Raw genomic sequence first — 21,960 nt, 5'->3', positions numbered from 1 at the left:
AGTGTGACACATCAAGACAACGCACGTAACCTTACTGCAGCAATTTCACGGGATGTGCTGAGCATCAGCTACCTTCCCTCACAAGGTGGATGGCCTGATGGCCTTTAAGATCCCTGAGGACAGAAAGTTCCAAAGATCCAAAAGTTTAATTTGGAGATGAAGAACCAGGAGAGCTATAATCAGCCCAAGCCAAGGCTACCATCCTCTTCATCTGTATATTCTTACATCTGTTCTTTAGCAGCAGCAGCTAAAGGCAGATGAGAACTGAACATTCTTATCTCTACCTAAAAGATCTTTAGAGAAGCACGATACAAACACAGCGTGCACGGAAGAGGCTGTTTGAAGCTGAAGTGGAGAGAAAAAATTCTGCTACTTTCCCCAGATCTAGTTGTACTCTACAAAGGCAAGTTTTAACATCTCGTACATCTCTTAACATCTCTTGGGATCCTTCACTGTTTGGAGGAAGAAAGCTATTTGTGAAAAAAGGAACTTCCCTTTAATCCTCTATAAGGCGTGATACAGCACAAAAATGTACATTTTAAGACTGTAATAATTTTTAAGCTGAGAAACATTACAGCTATTCAGATTGCATCTAAATACTAAATTTGGAGTTCATATTTGACTTAAGCCTTGATTACTGCAATTCTACCTTGGGTAACAAGAAGATTAAAGGATGTTCCATATAACAGATTTTTTTTGGCTGAGAAAACCTCAGCTACATTAGCAGACATGATGCTACAATAGTTGCAGGTGAGGAATTATTATTAAACCTGTTGACAGCACTGGTGCAAAGAGACTTGACATCAGACCAGTTGTCTTGCCACTGCCACTTAGACACACGCACAGAACTGAACTATGTTCATTTGTTCATTGAGTAAAAGTTACTTGGCAGTAATTTCCTTTCTTCCACAGCTCTGTTTAGAGAAAGTAAGCCACGAACAGACCAGTCACCTGCACTGTGAATCCTCACTTCCCTGCACTAACTTGACAAATACTCATTTAAAATGTCAAAGAAACTGTCAAAATGTCTAGATTACACAACTACACAAAAAGTACACCCAGAAAATCTTGAGTGGCTCAAGTGGCTAGACTGGCCCTCCATGTCCCTGTTTGCAATAGCTTATCAAACTATACAACTTCCAAAAGATAAAAATAAGCCTGCCTTAAAAATAGAAAACCCAGCCCTCCCAAAACAAACTTCCAAAAAAAACCCACCAAAACAAAGCACAGAAAAGAGTATTCATTTTCTAAGAGTATCTGTAGTAGCTGTGATTCCTTTCCCTGAATAAAGGAAGCCTAGGGAAAGGAATATGTAACAGGTATTTATAAAAAGCTGAATTGTGTTCAGTGGAGAATATCAAGACCTCTCTGTATCAAAACAGTTGATTTGACAAGCTTCACGCTGATCTGGGCTGATGCTCATACCTTGAGAGATCATTGTTTTTGAATGGATGGATGAAGATGCTAATACTTCTAGACCTGCAGCACAGTAAACATATTGTCACTGTTAGCAAGTGCCCAACAGGCTTTGTAGTCACTCTGCAAAGTCTCAGGAGTAAGATTTGTCAGGATTGCTTTCCCTGAACTTTCCATGAATGTCTGTGAACTTTCCTTGGCCTGTCTGGAGAAGTTGTAGCTGGAACAGACTTTATTTTAAAACCAGGTGGGCTACTGCCTTATTCGTTATCAGACAACTAATATATTCAGGAATAACACAGAACTTCTCCTATTTTACTTCCATAGGAAGACTGAATTAAGTTGGGTTTCATGTATTGTTAAGACAGGAAAAAAAACTTAGCTGTGACTTAAGCTATTGCAAGGGATGATTAAAAGACTACATCTTCTTAGAGCATTAGTATTCTTTAAGGGCAAATTTTTGGGGCAGTCCGAGACAAAGTCTTTTCTTGTTGTATCAGAGCATACTAGATATGCAAATTGCACTGCTACTCTTATTTAGGATATTGTTTTCCCTACAGCCCATCCCACTTAAGCTGTGCAGTATTTGTGGTGAAGCTATCAAGAGTGAAAAATCTGGTTCTACTGAGCAGTAACTCATAATAACCTGAGGCAAGTAACTGAAGGACTCAGCAACAGATAGTCTTTTACCTTGCATCACCTCCAGAGAACTATGCTAATCAGGATGTCCTACTGCCAAGAGATAAAGGAAAGGAGGACTCTCACTTTTTTGAAACAGTAACAATAAATATGAACCTACATGGATCAAAACTGTCCTATAGGATTTCCCTTTCCCAAGCTGCAGCTGTGTTCTGTGCAGGTATACATCCTCATCTTGCATTCCAGCATCAGCTGTGTAACTATTCAAAAAGCTTGCAAGCAAGATACCAGATGCTATCACTGCGTCCCTGTTTCATGAGGAGCACTAAAAAGTAAGGATTAAATCTTTCAAAGCATGGTATACAATCTATGTAAAAATACCACGCACGATGTCGTATTCAAATGCATTTAAATTTAATGATACGCACCTACAGACAAGTCCATCTTACTGCCTGGAATGTCCTCAGTTTGACTCTGAATGAAAAAAAGAAACAACATTAATTTCTGACCTCTGTGAAATGCTGAGGATTTTTTCAGAAAGTAATCCCTGATGGTTAAAGGTAGAATTAAGGAAAAGCAGGTTTGCTCTAATTAGAGCTCCATTCTAAATTAATATTGAATATAACAATTCCTCACATCACCCTAGACAAACCTCCCCCCAACCCTCCAACCCTGTGTGTGGCAAGTTTACTGAAATGAAACCAGACACATGAACACATGCTACAGACAGAGAAAGATGGACAGACAGCTGCTCTGTGAAATGAACCTCTGTCCTCATGTTCCAGTGGTCAAGGGATGAAATACTGAAGTAGCGGCCAAAATGATAGCTCATCCTCATGACCTGTCAAGTCATCAAATCTTGAAACGCACTGCCAAGTTACTCTCTAGCTGGCAGTCTAGGACAGCGTGTTCCCATAGCTTTCAGAAGCATCGGTGGCCTAGCAGACTGAATGTGAGCCTCAGAACCAGGCTTTACAAACTAATCCAAGCCATGTCAGTGACAGTCTGTGCAGCCCTTGGCTTGTCACAAAACCTCTACAGAGTCTTTTGCTAGCCTGCATTACATGCTGTTCCTGCATCACAGGATTACAGTTGGTGCAATGTTCTATAAAATGTTTGACAAACCGCTGTCAGAAATTGTTAAACACTTTTATATGCAAGTATTTTTATGGTACTGCTTTGCAGATCTGTCTTTTCTCTCTATGATATCCCATTTATTTATTCACATTTCCAATCCATCCGTAAGTACCATTTAATTCTGAGCTCTTTTTGTTCTAAAAAAGACCTTGCTGCACGGCCCTTAAATAAACATAACCAAGCTGTAACTCTCCTTTTCTGACAGGCGACTGAGATTCAGAAACCTGAAGAGCCTTGGACAAATGACAGGTATCTGACAATACAGTCATGAGCTGAGGCCTTTACCTTGACTGCTCTAAACAGCATGTTATAAAAAAGCCCACTGATTATTTGCAAGGAAACTGCAATTGTAGAACTACAGCTGTCATAAAGTAAAGAGTTTGTTGTTTTTTTTTCTTGTTGAGAAACCATTCTGATTATCAAGGAAGTGCTGAATATCCAGCTATTATAGGCATTATGATCAACATGCCTACAAAGTAAACGCAGATAAATATGTAGTTACACACTGTAAAATACCTGATCTTTTAACTTATTTAAACAGTTTTTTTTAAAGAAAAAAGGTTGGGATTTATATTTAAAATAATTCACTTACTAGCAAGCCCATATTTGAAAACTGTTTGGATATAGGGTTCATCCATGAATCGCTATTCCCTCCTTTTAATGAGCACTAAAAAGAAATAAAAGGAAAAAACATGTAAGCATCTTTTCAATTTCTTAAATTGTTTTATCCCTGGGAGGCACAAGTATTGAATGAAAATCCTGGTGTCACAGAAATTCATCTCCTAATACATTGCTTTAACTTTTTGCATGGTTGGAAACATTTAACAAAATATTTTTTTCTATACAATTGTTCATTTTCAGGTATACTGAATTAGATAAATGCTTGCTGTGTAGAATGCTTATCACACCTTCAGTTCCATTTTAGAACCTGGAAAGCTTTGTGAATGCTGTTTTTCTCTCCTGCTACAGTTTAATAGATTCTTTAATTCATCACATAGAGGTCTCTCCTTGGCTTTGTTCCCTTTAATACGGTTGCTATTACATGGGCACTGTGCAGACCTGGCTCTCAATCTGGCCTCACTGCAATTTGCAGGTGATCAAAACCAAAACTGAACACAGGTCAGAAAAGATACCGATTTAAAAAGAAGGAAAAAAAAAAAGGACAATTGGTTTGGTAGTTAAAATAAAAGACATTTAAGTGAAGAAAAAGCTCACAAGAATCATTTTTGCAAAAATAGAACTCCACTCTGTTGCTGCAAGAGTATTTCCACATCCTTGGAAACTGCTCTGCACTCACCTTTTGAGTCTGCCCTGCGTAGCTGATCAGGAGACAAAGCATAGTCTTCTAATATTAATACAATACCAAACACCATTGTACTAGAGAACTTTAACACGTACAAGCCTTAGAAAGCATTTCATTCCAGGCTGTAGCCAAGCTCCTGCTTGAGACCAAAAGTCACCAGTAATAAACATAAAAGTCAGACCCAAACCCAACAGGCAGTAGAAGCAGGAGTGCATGTGCCAAAGGGGCTGTGGAATCTGAAGTTCAGCAGGCTGTGCAAGGAGAACAGCAGCAGCCTAACAGAAAGATGCGTCAACAAGAGAAGAGCAATAGCCTTGGGATACTTATTGCTCAGTTTCATTTAGTAATTCGTTTAGGCTATGCAGCCTACATACTGGAAGAATTTGACACCTACTGGCAGATTTATTAGTCACAACAGGTGTTAACACATTAAAACAAATCCAGAAACCTCACATTCTTTACGCTGCTGTAACAGGAACCTTTCTAGCTGAATTCTGCAATACCTTTTAAAAGAAGATCTGTTAGAAATGCTCTAACATATCAGTCATAGTGCTTTCAGACAACACAGCAGTTATGAATCACTCAAGTGTTTTACCTTCATTTGTGTTTTCTTTCCTCCTTGCCCCCAGCTTGTTGAGTTGTGGGAGGAACTGCTTCCCTGAGAGCCTGCTGTGTTCCAGACTCCTCCCTCCTCCTCCTCTTCCCAGCTGGAGTGACGCGTTCCTGTCACTGGCCCATCACTCTCTCCCCAGCCATCTTGCATAGATTTAGAACCTTCAGAGAAGAAAGGAAAGCTCAAAAGCAAGTCCGCGATGCCACGCAGCAGGTGATTTGACACTGCAAGATTAGCTGAGACTGTCAGAACCGCAAAAAGTCCAAAAAAAAAAGTGTATTCTAACAGCTGTAAAAGCTTGTGTATGAAACCCAAAATCCAAGAGATGTGGTGGCATGCTAGCCTGTCATATTTTGCAATTATTTCAAAGCAACATCAAATCCTTACAGAAAAAAATCAAAGGGACTTCTTCCTTTAAGTAACTACAGCTGCATTTGGATTTCTTTAGAAGGCAACCTATTATTTTCTAGTGTAAATGAAAGACTCTGAGAACACACACACGCAAACACAAAGGGTGCTGAGGACTCTGGTTCAGGTGGTTTCAGAAAGATTTCCTCTCTTCCTTCCACTTAACATTTCCATCACACTGAACTCTTTCACAGAGGGTAGAAACAAACAACTTTAATGAGTAACAACTAAGCAGTATCTGAAGGAAAGACCCTGACATTGCGCTCTAGTATATGTAACACCAAAACTAGTTGAATGTCCAAAAAACCCTCTACTTAAATTTCTGGTGTCAGCAATGTCACTAAAATGACTCATTAGCAGTTCTGTTTAAACAGAGATACCATTAGCAGAAAGCTACAACCTCTTCAAGACCAGGCTGGATGGGATTTTGAGCAACCTGGTCCAATGATAGGTGTTCTTACCCACAGCAGGGGGTTGGAATCAGGTGTTTTTTAAGGTTCCTTCCAACCCAAACCATTCTATGATTCAGCACATCAATTCAGACTAAGGCCTTTCTGTCCCTCCCTGTTTTTTCTCTTTCTGTTACTCTTTAGTATCAGCTGTCAGTTACAATTTTAACCTCTACTGACAAGCCAACAAGAAGCCAAATCCTCATCTTGTCCACTGTCCAACTGCTCTCCTTCGTATGTAACTCCACGTTCTGCGTGTTTCTTCCCCAGCACTCATCTTTAAAGATGAGCTCCATCACCATCACCTTTCTCTTCACTAATCCTTCAATTGTCTGGGGTCTGAGTGTGGTAATCAGGAGTAAGGATGCAGTAGAAATCTGAAACGTAATTAATCTATCAAGGAGAACTTTATCGTGCTGAATGTAAGTACAGCAGCATTTCACTGTAGTTTAAGAGCTATCTTAATTTAAATTCCACCATGAACAACAGTTCGGCTATTTCACAGGAAAGGTTCAATGTTTATTCATTTGTGTAGCAGAACTCAGGACTGCATAGCAGACATCCTGGTCCAAACACCAAAATCTACTTCTTGATCCTTTAATCATGCTACTTACACAGGAACGGCTACAAGCTTTAACTTATTTCCAGCCGCAGGGTTTAAATATAGCACTGTGATCTGGTTTTAACCACATGACCAGAGAGTATTTTTCTGCTTTGGCAGCTCTCAGGTCTGAGATACTTGACCATGAATCTGGCCACTGGTGCAGAGACGACTGGTTGGTAGAGCTCCTGCTTTATTTTCTCCGTATGTTGAGTGAGGAGGCACGAATAGCTACAGTAGGCAAAGGAAGTTTTCAAGCTAAGGACAAAATAATGGTGTTACAGAAAAAGATGGACTTATTCCTACTTCTGTCAGAGAACTCCAATGCAATGCTGGTAAATTAATTAAGAAATTTTTGAGTAAGTGGGTAATAACACTTATTTAAGTTCCTGAATGTGCAACACCAGGTCAGATGCAGCTATACCACCGCACAAGGGAACTAATACGGCCTGTGCAGTTACACAAAGATAGGTAAACTCAAAAACCCCAATCCCTAGTTGCCCAAACAGGGATTTCAAAATCAAAATACGTTTTTGCAAAATCTTCATGTCTCAATTCACCAAATGCAAAATGGGGATCACACCGATCACTCTCATGTAATTAAACTTGATTACTTGTTGGATAACTGGGTTCACAGTAGCAGTTATGATGCCACAGGGAAAAAACAAAACAAAAAAAAACAAAAAAAAAAAACACCACTACCCATTTTGGGCTTTGAATATTTCAGGTCCCGTGCAAAACCCACCTCTTTTCGATTGAGAATCATCAGGAAACATGTAATACAATGGGGAAAATTAACTTTGCAGAGACTTTTGACTACATGACTTCTCAACCCCCTTTAGTTTTTATATCAAGTCTGTCATAATTTACAAATAACAACAAACTAAAATATATTCCACAAGGCAGTACCATATGGACACTCACATGACTTTAGTTGAGCTGAAACCTTCATAGCAGCTGCACGGACTCCTATCAATGGAATTGACAGTATTATGAATAATGACAGTGCTAATTTGCATCTGTGTTTGCCAGCATTGCAGAGGAATGGGATATTATGCCAGTGGCTTTCACCAGCAGTAATGGCACAATTCCCATCTTGACCTTCCCTCTCCAAAGTTAAGAACAGAATATTCTCTGCAAAGTATAACTGAGTACTTGCTCTCCCAAGCTTGGCAATTTTTATTTCACCTCAGACTTCTTTTTTCTAGTCCAGACACTCTACCAAAAACATGCCCATTCCTGACAGTCTCTCATTCCAGACTCTAATTTTTTTTTTGTTTGGTTGCGTGATTCTCACCTGTCCTACCTCCTCCTCACACAGGGAACATCTTTTCAGGACCTCTTCTGCTCATTCAATTTCATCTCACCTCATCTCCCACTTCCTTCTTTGGCTTTAAGCTCTCATTCTCTTTTCCAGCCATTGCTGGTCTTTATTTCCTCTCTTTACTTTCAACCATAAAACACAACTTTGCAGGCTCTTTGTCCCAATTTCTTCTTCCAGCATATCTAATACATTAAATATCTCCCCTTAGCAATGCAGCTTCCTCCTTTATTCTGAATGGGTGCCAATAAGAAAGGAGTTGAGAGCCGTCACACAGGAGGAATGAGGTCTCAGAACTGGTGTCCTACTGCACCACAACCTCAAACAGCCACAACAGGGAAACTCCCTATATTCTGCTCCTCCAGAGCTGGAAACAGCTTACTTACAAAGCAGAACACACATGCTATAGCTTAGGTTATGTCACATATGCAGACCAGTAAGGACCAGTAAGCAAGTGACCATTTATAGTCTTTAAAGACTATCTAAAGTATTAACAAATCCACGGAATTTTCAATGGATCACTAGTATCTCAGAGCCTCTTATTTTGGCTATTTTTACGTAGCTTTTTACAAATGAAAAAAGATACCCATCTAGAAAAAAAGCTAGCATCCTGAGAAGTGCCAAGTTCATCTGGCAGGCACAAGCCGCACTACAGGCACCCAACGAAGGTTGCTATAACCGTTAATGGATTTTTCCAGTTTTGTCTCATAAATGGCCAAATTATTTAATTGGAGTGTGGGGAAGAGAGAATGACACAACAGAATACAGTCTGTACAGAACATTTCATTCCAAACGATCACACTTTGCAAAAGCAACTTGTAACTGGAAACAGTTTTACAGTTGGTATTATCACTGAAGTTCAGTAACAGTCATGTATTATTGCTATTTCCTAATAGGAACTTCTTATCCAAAAGTCAGCTTATTTATTATGGCTCTAGTTATAAATTGCTATGTTGTATTGTCAGGCAGTTGCTTTTGTTTGCTCTTTTTTTTTCCATAAAAACAGTGAAATAAATTAAAGTTCTACAAATAGCTTATATCAGGAATAATTTCCATGCAAATGAAACTCTCAATACAGTAAAACTCTAACTTGAAAGTAACCTTTTAAAAAGGTTACGTGGAAAACATTCAGATGTTTAGGTTCAACCACAAGACTAAGTTCAGTTCTTAAGAGACAGTTTTCCATTCATACAGCAAAAAGGTCCGTTCAAAGGCATGTTACACACCTCTGCTGTGAATCCTTTCTATAAACTGTGCGTTCCTTTTCCTGATGTGGTCAGAAAAGGTGATTCAGCGCATAACAAGTTCATACCTTAAGTAATGGGTATGCAGCCACAGAGGAACAGATGCAAGAAAAAGGACCATTTCCTCACTCAGATGCTCTAGTGTTTCAACACTTGCACAGATCAGAGCGGTCCATTTAACCACTCAGTACTAAAAAAGCCTCCACTACCTTAAAAAGGCAAGGTTCCAGTTATTTGTAAGAACTTAACCAATCATTCATCAAAATCTTACACGACATTCAACAGAGCTTCTAGGCCTCATGTGACAATTCCTCCATGGTTGATGTATTATCAAAAAGCCAAATACTAAAAATCTCCAGGACCGTCACAAAGAAACTGGTATCTGGCCTGTACTCACTAGATTTCATGGCATTCGGGGCGTTGGAAGGTGCATTCCCCCAGCCTGTAGTCGATGCTCCTGTATCATCTACTTCACCCCACCCGGGACTGGTTTCATTTGGCTCACCCCAGGCGGACGTACCATTATCTGGAGCAGGTGGAGTGCTTTTGCTCCAGACTGCATAAAGGAGAAAGAGTTTTCATTACAGACCATTTAGACAATCAACTATTTACTGCAGTGCAGCACCACGTCATCAATCTACTGCTTTATTCCTTTTGTTGAGGACTTTAGGGTCTCAATAGTGAGGGTGAAACAGAACTGACGACTGTTCCCATCAAACAGTGGGCTTTGACCTCTAGGGATGAAAAGAGAGAACGTGCTGACCTCTTCTTAGGTTAAACATGAGCACACCTAGTGCTATTCAATCTGGTGACCGTGTAACTAACTAAAAGCACCAGACTATGGCAGGGAGGGTGGAAGTAGATGATCTTTAAGGTCCCTTCCAACCCAAACCATTCTATGATTTGGGGGTTTCATGTAGTGGAGAAAGAGTAAGGACATATCTGAAACACTTATCAAAATGAAACAGTATTCCTTAAAGCATGTCCAAGTCAGAGAAAGGATTATCTAACAGTAACACCATAATTTATTTCCATGCTATTTAAATTTGTGGGTTTTTGTCCTTATTTCAAAGAACAAAGTATTTTGCTAAGTATTCTTTATCAAACAGCAGAGCCAAATTGAGCTAAGCAACTAAATCACAGGCTCACCCAATTGCAAGTTATATAACTGTATCAAAGCACAAAATTTTGACTGAGTATGGGATTTTTCCCTATTTCTGTAGTAATTAAATGAAAGCTTTGTGAGAATTCAGCCTGTCTAAGAATATTTGTCAGCTAACAGATTTTCTTTTCCTGGGAAGCTGACCAATATTCAGATCAGAGTTACCGAGGCAGACACAGCAGAGGACTGACTGATTCAAATTAAAGATACTTTAAATACAGAATCAAATATTCATTTTTTCTTCTTATGAAATAAAAACTGTTACTGAAGGCTACGTGTGCATAAAGCTGATGTTCACATATAGGAGTTTGCTAAGAAAGGAACAAACCTGATGCTTGTGATTTGCCAGTCATTGGAGTAGGCAGGCTCTGTTCCCGTGGGGCCTGTCCTCCTTGCGAGTTCTTGTCCCACAGGTTCACATTCTTGTAGTTGTAACTGCTAGGATCTCCCCACGCCGAAGTGCCATCATCAATATCCATTTTCCGACTGATTGACTGTGGGGAAGGTTCTTCCCAGCCACTAGGCTCCTCGTCTTTGGGGGCAGCTGGTTGCGGTCCGCTGTTCCAGTTTGGGTTTGGAGGTCGCCCATTACTTGGAGTTTGTGGTGATGGACCCCAGGAACCAGAAGTCTCCTGCTGTTGCTGCTGGTGCTGCTGCTGCTGCTTGTTCCAGGAGTTGGGCTGTCGACCCGTCTCGTTCCACGTTGAATTTCTTTTACAATCATCCCATCCACCCTTTGAAGCAGAGCCTGTATTTGCACCGTTACCCCAAGTTCCAATCTCATTTTGCCCACCTTCACCCCAACCAGACACTGGCTTGTTTCCTGCACTTTCCCAGTTGCTGTTTTTTGTTTGGTCAACTTCCTCTCCCCAACCGTTCTTTCCAGAAGACCATCCTTGATTAGGTTGCCGTCCACCCCACCCCTGATCCTTACTCGAGCTTTCATTCCAAGAAGACGACGATTTTTCTTCCGGTCTTCCCCCACCCCAATTAGAAGAATTGGGGTTCTTATAGTCATTCCATCCTCCAGTATTTTTGGGATCCTTCCACTCTGTTGGGGTCGAGAGCTCACCCCATCCAGACTTGATTTGATTGCTTTGGCTGGGTACATCGCCCCAGCCCCCTGAGTTCTTTGTCTGTGTGGCAGAGCTCTCCCACCCCTCAGTTCCTTTATCAGACTTCCCCTCGGGCCGTGGCATCTCTTCAATATCCCACACGGTGTCTTGCTTAATTTGAGTTTGGCCCCAGCCAGTGTTTGAAAGCACTCGGGGGTCCAAATCAGTCCTGCTCAGCAAAGTCTGCAAGACTGCCTGGCAATCGGGATGTGTAGGCCTATATGATCGGCGTCCAGAATTGTGACTGTCACTGCTTCCTGCTTTGTGGTTGCTTCCAGTGCTTTGACCTCCAACCTCACTTCCCGCAGAGCTGGAAGATCTTCCCCAACAGGGAGCCTGGGAATTGCCTTGGTTTTCAGGAAGAGGGTGGCCTTTTTGATTGTCCCATGCTCCAGTGCTAGAATTTGGTTGGTTTGGACCACTCCATTCTCCAATCTTCAGTTCATCAGACCCAGACAGCTGTTTCCATTCTCCCTGAGAGACCCCAGATGTTAATTTGTTCCCTTCACCCCATTTGCTTTCATTTGCATGCTGAGGGCCAAAGTTCCAAGACCCACCACCCGTAGACCGGTTATTGTTATCCCAAGAATCACTTCTTGACCCATTAGGTTTTTGAACAGAAGCTCCTTTCCAGGAGTCCTCCCTATCCTTTCCATTGTTCCCATGGTTTCCAGAATTGCTCTGTCCAGAGACTGTGTCAGTTCCAGAAGACCCCCTAGCTGTACCCCAAGATCCAACACTCCCAGTCTTTCTTTCTCCAGTGCTTTGTGAAGGGGTGTCAGTGCTCCTGGAAGGGTTCCCCAAGCCCATTTCAAAGGGCATTCCCTTATTCTCCATAGGGTTTGGTGAACTTAAGTTCAAGGAGTTAGTGTTTCCGTTTTTTGGTCCATCAGTGTTATGAATTTGAGCCTGTTCTCTGCCAGAGACAAAGTTAACACCCGCATTTTCCATCTTTGACTGCTGTTCCCTAGAGGTCTGACCTACTGTGCTAATCTGTGCATTGGAGCTACCACTATCAGATTCCAAAGTCCCTTTCCTAGAACTGCCCTCCTGAACCAGTGCCGGCCAAGCAGATGGGTTGCTATTTGGGTTAAAGTTGCTGAAGCCAGAACCAGGACCAATTCTATCTTGTCCAGTCAAGTTCCTCCAATTACTTAGTCCATTGTTACTCTCGGCAGCAGGGTTGGAAGATTGAACAGATTTAGCCTTGGGATCAGATTTCCAGGCCCCAAGATTACATTCGTTTCCAGCGCTTCCAGACTGGCACTGGCTTCCTTTTCCTTTGTTACTAGTGGTGCTTCCTGGCAGAGCGTTCTTCTCCAAGCCAGGGTTCGAGGCACTGTTGTTATCGGTGGTGTTTTCGGAAGAAGACTCAGCATCTTTGCTGGCAATACAAGGCCACTCTTCCATGTCAGACCCGTCTACAATCACCTTGTCCCAGATGTGAGTTGGGTTGGCGTTGGTGCCGCTGTTGGAGGAGGCTCCAGGACCCCAAGTGGAATTTGCATAATTTGAAGCAGCAGCACCTCCAATTGTTGAATCTAAAAAGAAGAAAAACAAACAAAAAAGACCCGAGAAAGTCATTAATACTCAATACTATCTACAAGCACCAAACATCACTTTTTCGACACCATCCATTATCCTTTCCACTAATAAGTTAATACTTCCCTCAGACATTTCTAACTAAGTTGCTTTGGAAGAACAGGAGGCTGAGAAACACCATTAAAAATAACAATAAAAAACCTATTTCAAGAAACTCCCTGTGAGCAGTTTGTGGGCATCTGAATGCACTGTGGGGATAACCTGTTTAATGAGCCTACAGGGCCATTACTGGCACAGGTCATAGACTTTTCAAAAACATGTTTAAAATTATACTATATGTAGAAGAAGAATATATACATATATATGTACACATATATATGCCTGCATGGTTGTGCAGTTGAATAGCAGACCGACAGCTACATGACTGATTCAACAAAGCACCTACAATTTATGACTTGAAAAGATAAAAGACTGAAGACTAAAAGCATCTAATGAATGTATAAAGCTGAAGAAGTCTATCCGTTAGCTTCAGATGCATCTTTCTCAAGTTGATTTTGCTACCAGGAATTTCTTTACACCTTTATGAAACAAATAATTTTACTTCCCAAAGCTAAAATGCAAAGAGTAACCAGCAGAGTCCAAAGCTACATAAATTGCAATTTCTGTGTAGTAGCACGCAAGCTGTATTCAGCATTTAATTACCCCACGTTTGTGTCACTGCTGTATTCACCCCAGAAACTTCAGTTCATGGTTTTGTAAGAAATTAAACCAAGTTCTCTACCACCAAATGGAGGCTAATAAGAGATCTAACTTTTTTCCTCTCTCTCACCTGGCTCTATCTACTTCAAATTCTCCACGTTTCACCTCTTATTTGTGTCAGGCAAACCCTTTAACTTAGTCAACTGTATTCACTAACTCAACAGAAAACTGTCCACTTTTTGATGGGTTATCTTTCGCTGACGTAGGACATTGTGCAGGGAAACCGGCAAGTCCAAGGAGCCTTGGAGTCATTGTAAGGAAAGCAGCAGGAGAAATAATTAGGAGAAGGGCCTCTTTCTTCCATCCATGGTGAACTATTAATATACCCTATGTAGTCTGAATTTGCATTGACAAGGTATTTGTGTAGTTTTGAAGCAGATAAATTAACACAGTCCCATGACAGATGACGGCTCTATCAGTGCTGGCAGCATGAAGTTTGCATGTGTACAGATAACTCTCACCATTAGTGAGTCAGGCAAGATCACACCCCACCCCACTGCCAACCTACAGAATTCCCCCAGCTACAGAATTATTTCTGGGCCTCTATATAATGCAAGTTCATTACTACTTCCATGTTGTTCTCTCTATATAGCTCTACTTCTTTTTCTACACGTCCGTAATCCTGAAGTCTTGAGTAGACTGCTCTTGCCACAACTTCTCTGTGATGAAGACTGAACATTTTCCCTTCAACAAATTCATACCCAATCCTAATTAAGCCATAATGACATTCAAAAAACAAGAAAAGTGGATTTTTTTTTTTTTTTTTAAGTATGTATGTATTCAAAAGTGAAGACACAACTTCTGATTATTATTAGTTCTAATAGAAGATGAATGGATCAGCTTTCAGTGCCCAACTCAGGCTTTTGGTTCCTTAGCTAAACCAACAAACTTCCTTGGAATGACTTCCAGATCCCTTTTCAGCGAAGGCCAGCGAAGACCCACATTTTTCAGCAAGGCTAGAATCTTCCTGTAAGCTTTGAATACTGGCAAACAGAAGAAGTTTTTCTTAATCCACTAAACTTCAACCATGAAGATCTAAAAGACCACATAGTTCCCATGCACATTCTGTTCCTTCTGTTATATTTTCATCTGTAGTGCAAACTTATCAAGGAAGTATGATTCTACAGACCTATCTGGCTATCCACACGCACACCTTGTTTATTTTTTTCTATTTAAAAACTTTCTGATCACAGGAATAGCTTAAGAAGAACTGACAAAGACAAGTTCAAAAGACTGCAAGGTTGCTATGTTTTGAACTTCCCAATGATTCAGTGAATGAAAGATGCAAATGCAGAGCAGCCTATAGCAAGATCTTTACGTAACTGACTTGAACTGAGCATTTCATGTTTCATTTTTTCAAAGACATTCTAATAGCATTATGATCGGGGTGTTTCCTAACATAGCGTACTAGGACACAATTTAATGGACTGTTTTATAAAGTCAGCCTCCCCCCCTTACTAACTTGACAGTGGTGACAAAGCCTTAGCAGTTTACAGTTTTGTCCTCATATAAGAGGGTTGGTAAGGGCTCTTGTTTCTTAAACAAACTTCCTTAATAACGAACACGCTGAAGATAAACAAGTTTCTCATCTGACTACAGACAAAAAAGTTACTAGCAAATGACTATTTTTAAGGATGGAAACCTGGAACTGAAATAAGCGAGAATATTGAAATGGAGTTCTGAAATGAAAATGCAGTTTTGCTATGAGACATTTGGTGATTCCTGGAGGGTACTACAGCTACTGAAAGAAGACTTTCACCAACAGCATATAAGCTTTGTTTTCCAAAATTGTCTTGCGTGTCCTGAATATCACTGGTTGTGGTAAAAATTATATACAACCCTCCTCCACCTGGCACTGCTACAAGACAATAGTGAATGTGGCACCATGTGTCAGGGCTCTACAATTTTGCCATCTTACAGAAGAATTACTCTGGTAGAAAAGGATCCATGTAAAGGACTGTGTCCTGACTTTTTTGTTTGTTTTATTTTGCATGGAAGCTGGACTACCACAAGGGCAGTAAAATACTAATTTCCAAAAAACAGACCAGTTATTGGCAATGGAGAATCTTGCCAACACCCTCTACAGATACCTGGTTAAAGTTATAATGAGAAAGATTGGGGAATTGGGTAAAATACATTATTTTCCCCCTTTGGAAACTTTTTTTTTCTCCTTATGTGGGATGAGTTAATCACAATATTGCTGCACAGGTGCCTGACTTGTAAATAGCCAGGATCTCAGATGGAATTAATGTCAGGAGAGGCACAGCAGCACTGTACCTCCATAAGCAGGTTCATGAAGTACTTGAAGAGTGATTGCCCCAGCCCTCCTCTTATCCAGCTGCTCATTTCTACTCCTCTGCCAGACCTACGCTCATGCGCTATCACCTGTGTTGCTATTGACAGTCAGTGAGCTGAACTGGGAAATCATCCAGACCGAAATGAGCTTTAAAAAACAATTAGAGTTAATTTTAACCCGAGTCAGCTCCCCAGCCCAGTTAATTGTATTATGGTGCAGGATTGTGTTTGGATGGGGCGAGTCAAGTCTGAAGGGCACACATCTTACCCTTCTTGGCAGCACTCCAGACTTATATCAGATTAAAGGAACTAACCATTGGCATATAAAGTTGCCCCAATCAATAAAATACAACCATGTAACATCTCAGCAGTTAATGCAGCATTAAACTGCATGAAAAAATACGAGAATTCATACAACTTGAGCTCAGACACTAAAACAAGTAACAGGTGAACTTATACTAATTACACAGAACTCAAGGCGTGTCTAGAATATTTGAAATTTGTCCTCATGTAATACATTCAAAATAAAAATGCTGTTTATGAAAAAATTTGAAAACTTCCAGAATGCTTCACTAAATCTCCTTTGTCCGTTCACTAGAATTACCGTGCAGGTACACTAATGCTGACACAACGCTAGGATTTTATACATGAAGTCTAAAGACTCGAGGGTGTTCTTTTGTCCCCCATGCCTACCCACATGCATCTTTCAGGTGTTTTTGTAATCAAAATCAGCCATTTCCAAGTGATGCATTTTTAAACCGATTAGCTGTTGCAGTTTGAAACTTGTCCCCCATTATTAAATAGGGATCAAAGACAAGACACAATCTGTCACAGGGATTCACTATAAAGGAGGCCAAATGCTGAAAAGGCAAAAACTAAATTACTCATTTTCCTAGAAACCTTTTTAATAAACACAGCCATCCCACCCAGCTTACTTGACTCTGGCCTTTCAAATCATCTCTGAGTTCATTTTCTTCTGAACCACAGAGAACTATAAAGCTTATGCTCTCCAAGATTACAAAAACACCCCATTGCTCTGGCAGGGCTTTCAGTAGGAAACTCAGACATAAAGGTAGCGTTTTTCCTTCTTTTGACTTTTTCTTAAAACCTTATTGTTAGAACTCAAGTTGTTCTTGAATTCTCAGATTAACATTCTAGAAAGCAGATGTCTTGAGTGGAACTGTTTGTTTTAGTGTCGTAACTTAAGAGAATATTACCATTACAGCCATTCTCCAACCTCCTAAAAAAATTCAGGAGCAGTCATAATTTTCTCATGCTCATAAAACAATTAATCTTAAAATCAATGTATTTGCTGGAACTCGAAGTGAACAGAAAAGAAAAACAAAACAGTTTTTTGTTTGTTTTTTTTTGAGATTATTTAGGATGCGTTTTAAGGAAAACTATTGTAATAATAAGTCTTATCTAAGGAGAAAAACAAGATTACTAAAAAAAAAAAAGTCAGGAGCAAAAGGAACACCTTGTGACTTCATCCAGATGAAAATTGACAGACACCTGTCATTTGCAAACGTGGTGCCTATCCAAGCTTACTATAAAACTCTGATGTTTGTTTTACTAGATCATAACAAGAAGTGACAGTACAGGAAATTCATGGCACCAGAGGAGCTTGTTAAGAACTGAGCTGTTAAGAACTACTCAGTGATGGCCACGAAATGCTACCTACTTATCCCTATGTTGTGTTTACCTTGCTGTGATACAAAAAGCATTACAGCATCAGATTCAACCGACCCAAAACACAGACGTTTTTCTAACATTAACCAACTTTCTCGTTCCATCTAGCAGTAAAAATTGCACCCCCTGCTGCAAACATCAGAAGTGGATGTACTAAAACAGCAGAAGTAAGCTTTCCAAAAGTCATTCCAGGAGTTTTATTGTATGATAACATGCTTGTGCACTACTTCAGTGATACCTTTTCTTAGGCGTGTGCGTGCACACACGTGTATTTAACATCACTCTCGCTACTCACCTGTTGCAGTCCCACTGTCGCTCTGCAGCAGTGCTCCTGTCACTGGTTGTGCGTTGTTTGGGTTTGCTCCTGGTGCTGTTGGGGGGGGAGGCCCTGCTCCACCCCCAAGGAGCATGCAGGATGGCGGAGGGGGCTGCCCACGTTTCAGTAACACTTTGTGGTCCTGCTGGCAACGGAATCGCGGCGGCACCTCCCGAGGCATGTAGCGGGCGGCGCTTGGCGGTTGTCCGTTCGGCACTGCCACCCTTTTGGCATTGTTGCCACCATTGACTGGTGGCGATGGAGAGTTGCCAATTGGGCTGGCAGCCACTGGTTGGCTTAAACTTGGTTTCGTCACTTCGGGCACTGAAAAAAACAGGAAGAATGAAAATCAGAAATTTTTCCACTTAGACCTGTCTTAGCTACAAGAACTCGCTGCAACTCTTTCCATTTATAAGGCCATTCTTCTCTGAAATACTACACAACTTCAACCTTATAAAAGACCGACTTAATTGAACCCCAGGATGAAACTCTGCCCTCAGCCAGCATTTCACTCCAAGCCTCAAATTTCTTGAAAAAAAGTAACGCTGGCAAAGGATATCACCCTGGGCAAAAAGTTTTAAGACACAGTCAAACACAGCCTTTTTTCCTTCTCCTCCGTTCCCCACCTTCCACTGCTTTTAGGATTCTTATGCATCACCCTAATGCGAGACCTAAAAATAGATCCTAAGTCTCACGTGCTTACTAGGCTATGTGGCCATTGCCAAAACAGAGAGCAAAAAATCCTCCTCTTCAATTCAGAATTAAGAAATCTGAGCTCCCTATACAGCTCTGACTGTTAGCCAAGAGGCAGTCCTACCTACAGCACTCGTATGGGGCTGGCCTGAAGTTTACCAACTGGTCACCACGTGGCCCCCTAAGTAAGGGGGAGCTGCTGCTGAGAGCTATTATGCGTTGGGGGGAGCACAAAAAGACACACAAATCCTTGCAGAACTAATGGCATCACAAAATTTGTTTAAGAGACTCTAGAAATCAAGGGCTTGTGAGCCCTTATTCACACGCTCCGTGTGCTTTCTGAAAAAGAGCAAAAGAAATTCAGGCATTATCCTATCCAGGCACCTAGAAGTTGGAATAACTCACTAAGAGAGCAGACCCCAAAGCAAGGAAAATTTAATCCATCTGCTCTAGTCTCTGTTGAAGACTAACACAAGGAAGTCATGTCCAACAGCCCCTCCCCACCAAAGTACACATAATCAGTAGAGCTTTTCCTCTTACAAAGGGGGGAGCAAAGCAAGGGGATCTCTCTCTCTGACAGGTGAATGCATTAACCCACGTTTTATTTTGAGAGGGTTTTCTGACTTCTCCATGTAAGCTCCATTGTCCATAAGCCAGAAAAAGGTATTGCCAGCTATAAAACCGTTACAATCCCAGTTCTCCTCTGTCATTTCTGTTTAATGGCAATTTCCTCATGCGGTTTTTAGATAACTGACATGCACATCACAATTAAATGTATTTTTAGATCAGCTAAATAAATTACACATCCAAGATGTTCACTCATCAGTTCTGCCTCATCTTCTGGACTTTTAGGTGCTTAAACTTCAATCTCTCTTCACTAAGTTTCCAGAAACAAGTCATTTTCACTCGTTTTGGTATGTCACCATAGGCAGTACTTTCCCTGTCTTTGAGTCCATTTGTATGGTTAGTTTCAGTTTTCACTTGCTCATCTAAAACCTTTGTAGAATTGAAAGTTAGACTAAATATTTCAGCTCATTTATTTTATCTACAATCATCATTTCCACTTCTAGTATTCTGACGCTGACAAATGGATAGTTTTAGATTCTCCATATTAATCCTCTCAGCTTTTATTTCTTCTGAGTACTCACTTTGAGTACTTCATCTCGAATCATAACTCCTTTTTCTAACAGCTTTAATCAAAACTGAATCTTGGCTCAAGTCAATAAAAACACTCGTTAGGATTGAAGAACGGCTCTTACCTTTGGTTTTTTGATCTGTGACCTGCAAAGTAAGAGCAACAATGTAAATAGAGTTTTAAGAACCTCAAAACAAACATTAAGCAGGCTGCAGTAAACCCTGAATTTATTAGCCCAAGATCAAAATTTGTTCAAAGAAAATAATCATCTCACGAACTGCAAGTCTCAAAAGTATTCCCAAACTTATACACAAGTTTTCAAGAACACTACAGCTCCTGTAATATCGTTGCCTGATGCAGAATTCTCTGGCAGAAACCGTAATTACTTTGCTCTTGATGATTTTTAGTACATGCCCCTCATCCCAAACACGAACTTCTGAAGCACAAATAAACAAGTGCTACGCCACTACAGTTCTTCCAGATTTCGGAGATGAAGTATTACAGCTGAAGTGTAATAAAAGCTGCCCTTGATGAGAACATCCCTACAGCAGACTGTTGGGGCTGGCAACAGAAGTCCCACGGGGTTTCCACATGTGAGAGTACCAATCTGGCTCTGTCGTCTTCCCCTTTCTCTCTACCCATTACATCTCTTCCAAGGAGAAGTAGTCCTAAAAATTACTGGTCTCGCTGCCGCAAGGACGGGATGTACCAGCGCTACCTATATAGAACCAGGCTTCAAAATCTCTCGAGTGATTACTGAAGTGAGCCATCAGGCTGGCCAACGAACTCCGTGTGTGGTTTTGCTGTACTTCTACATTCTTTCAGCGTAGCAGGTTTCAAGCCACAGCAGGAACAAATATATCACTGGTATATTCGCTGGAATCATGGGCATTGTAGCATGTTTTGAACCTGTCGATCATGAGCTCCACTACACAATAAAGAAAACCCCTAAAGATCATCATGTGTCAGGCTCTATGACACCTATTCTGAAAAAGAAATTGCTGACCTAGTCCATAATTCTGGAAAGCACACAGGGACGGTATAGAATAATGAAAGCACAAGTAAAAAGCAGTTTATTGTTTAAGCCAACCAAGCCAGAACTCTTTTGTATGGTAAAGAATAAAAAGACAAAACTGCCCTGAATTGCTGTGGCATCACTTACTTTGCAAAGATGAACACTGCGATATGCAAAGCGGAATATTCACTGTAATAAAAAAAAATCTCAAGCATCGTAGCTTCACAGATTTAGGTAATCCAGCTCTCCTAAGAGACCAAAAATGCATCTGTGCAACGCCAGACGTCAGTTTTCACTTCACTTTTGAAACATCCCGTGTGTGTAAAATTATATCTACTTCTGTAACAGTTAAAATTCGGTTAAGCACTTCAGTGACTCTGATGATTTACTGCTAAAAAAATTCATGAAACCGATCTTGTAAAGCTGCTAGGTTTACTACAGTTAACAGTAAACATGTTCAGTAAATAACTTGCCTGCTTGGAAGAACACCATTTTAACAAATGTTTAAAGAATTCTGAATTATAACCACAGTTTGTGTTTGGGGAAAAAATCACTTTTGCCTGTGCTGAATCTGTACTTGTTAAAAGGATCTGGTTTTGTGATTTTTTTTCGGGTCTAGAATAGAAAAGCTGAGAAAAAGTGACAGCATGTCTCAGACTTAGAGCCGTCATCTCTCTGTGGGAAACCTGTAAGCACTGGCAGGGCAGGGCCAATCTCAGCCTTCTGACAAGCTACCAAACAGCCCCTGGGACACAAACCACAGGAATTCAGTCTATGAATTTGCTTGCATAATCTTGGGTGATTTTTTTTTTCACTGTTTTATTTTGTAAGCTGCAGAAGATCCAGAGAGAAACCGTTGTTTCATGTTATACAAACCTTGAAAAAAAAGGTACCCCCCAAATCACTGCTGCTTCTTTGGTGACCACCACCACACAGTTACTGAGAACAGACACACACATTTGTGTTCTGCCCATATTCTGTCTTCAAGGAGTACTTCAAGCAGCACTCTTTAACGTTTGGTCTCTAGGAGATTAATTTATTTACAGTGTTTACCTTTCCTAAGATTTTGGCAAAAATATCATAACATTCAGTTATACCAAATAACTTG

At 40.6% G+C, this 21,960-nt stretch overlaps 1 protein-coding gene across 21 annotated transcripts in view; it reads right to left on the bottom strand.

Moving 5' to 3' along the window:
- Positions 1–21,960, bottom strand: part of TNRC6B (trinucleotide repeat containing adaptor 6B) — a 141,087-nt gene that overhangs the window by 32,778 nt on the left and 86,349 nt on the right. For 14 of the 21 annotated variants that reach the window (XM_068666982.1, XM_068666891.1, XM_068666974.1 and 11 more), the window contains 8 exons: positions 19,962–19,983; positions 17,989–18,333; positions 10,622–12,949; positions 9,529–9,687; positions 7,491–7,535; positions 5,091–5,269; positions 3,785–3,859; positions 2,484–2,529 (listed from right to left, as the gene is read on the bottom strand). In XM_068666982.1, coding sequence (XP_068523083.1) covers positions 2,484–2,529; positions 3,785–3,859; positions 5,091–5,269; positions 7,491–7,535; positions 9,529–9,687; positions 10,622–12,949; positions 17,989–18,333; positions 19,962–19,983 — 3,199 coding nt within the window. The remainder of the gene's footprint in view (positions 1–2,483; positions 2,530–3,784; positions 3,860–5,090; positions 5,270–7,490; positions 7,536–9,528; positions 9,688–10,621; positions 12,950–17,988; positions 18,334–19,961; positions 19,984–21,960) is intronic. The other 7 variants (XM_068667052.1, XM_068667010.1, XM_068667060.1 and 4 more) reach the window with 2 other exon arrangements.

The sequence above is a fragment of the Anas acuta genome, chromosome 1 (assembly GCF_963932015.1).
Source record: "Anas acuta chromosome 1, bAnaAcu1.1, whole genome shotgun sequence".
In the NCBI taxonomy this organism is placed as follows: Eukaryota; Metazoa; Chordata; class Aves; order Anseriformes; family Anatidae; genus Anas; species Anas acuta.
The sequence above is the reverse complement of the archived record's forward strand: the minus strand, read 5'-3'. Positions and strand labels throughout refer to the sequence as shown.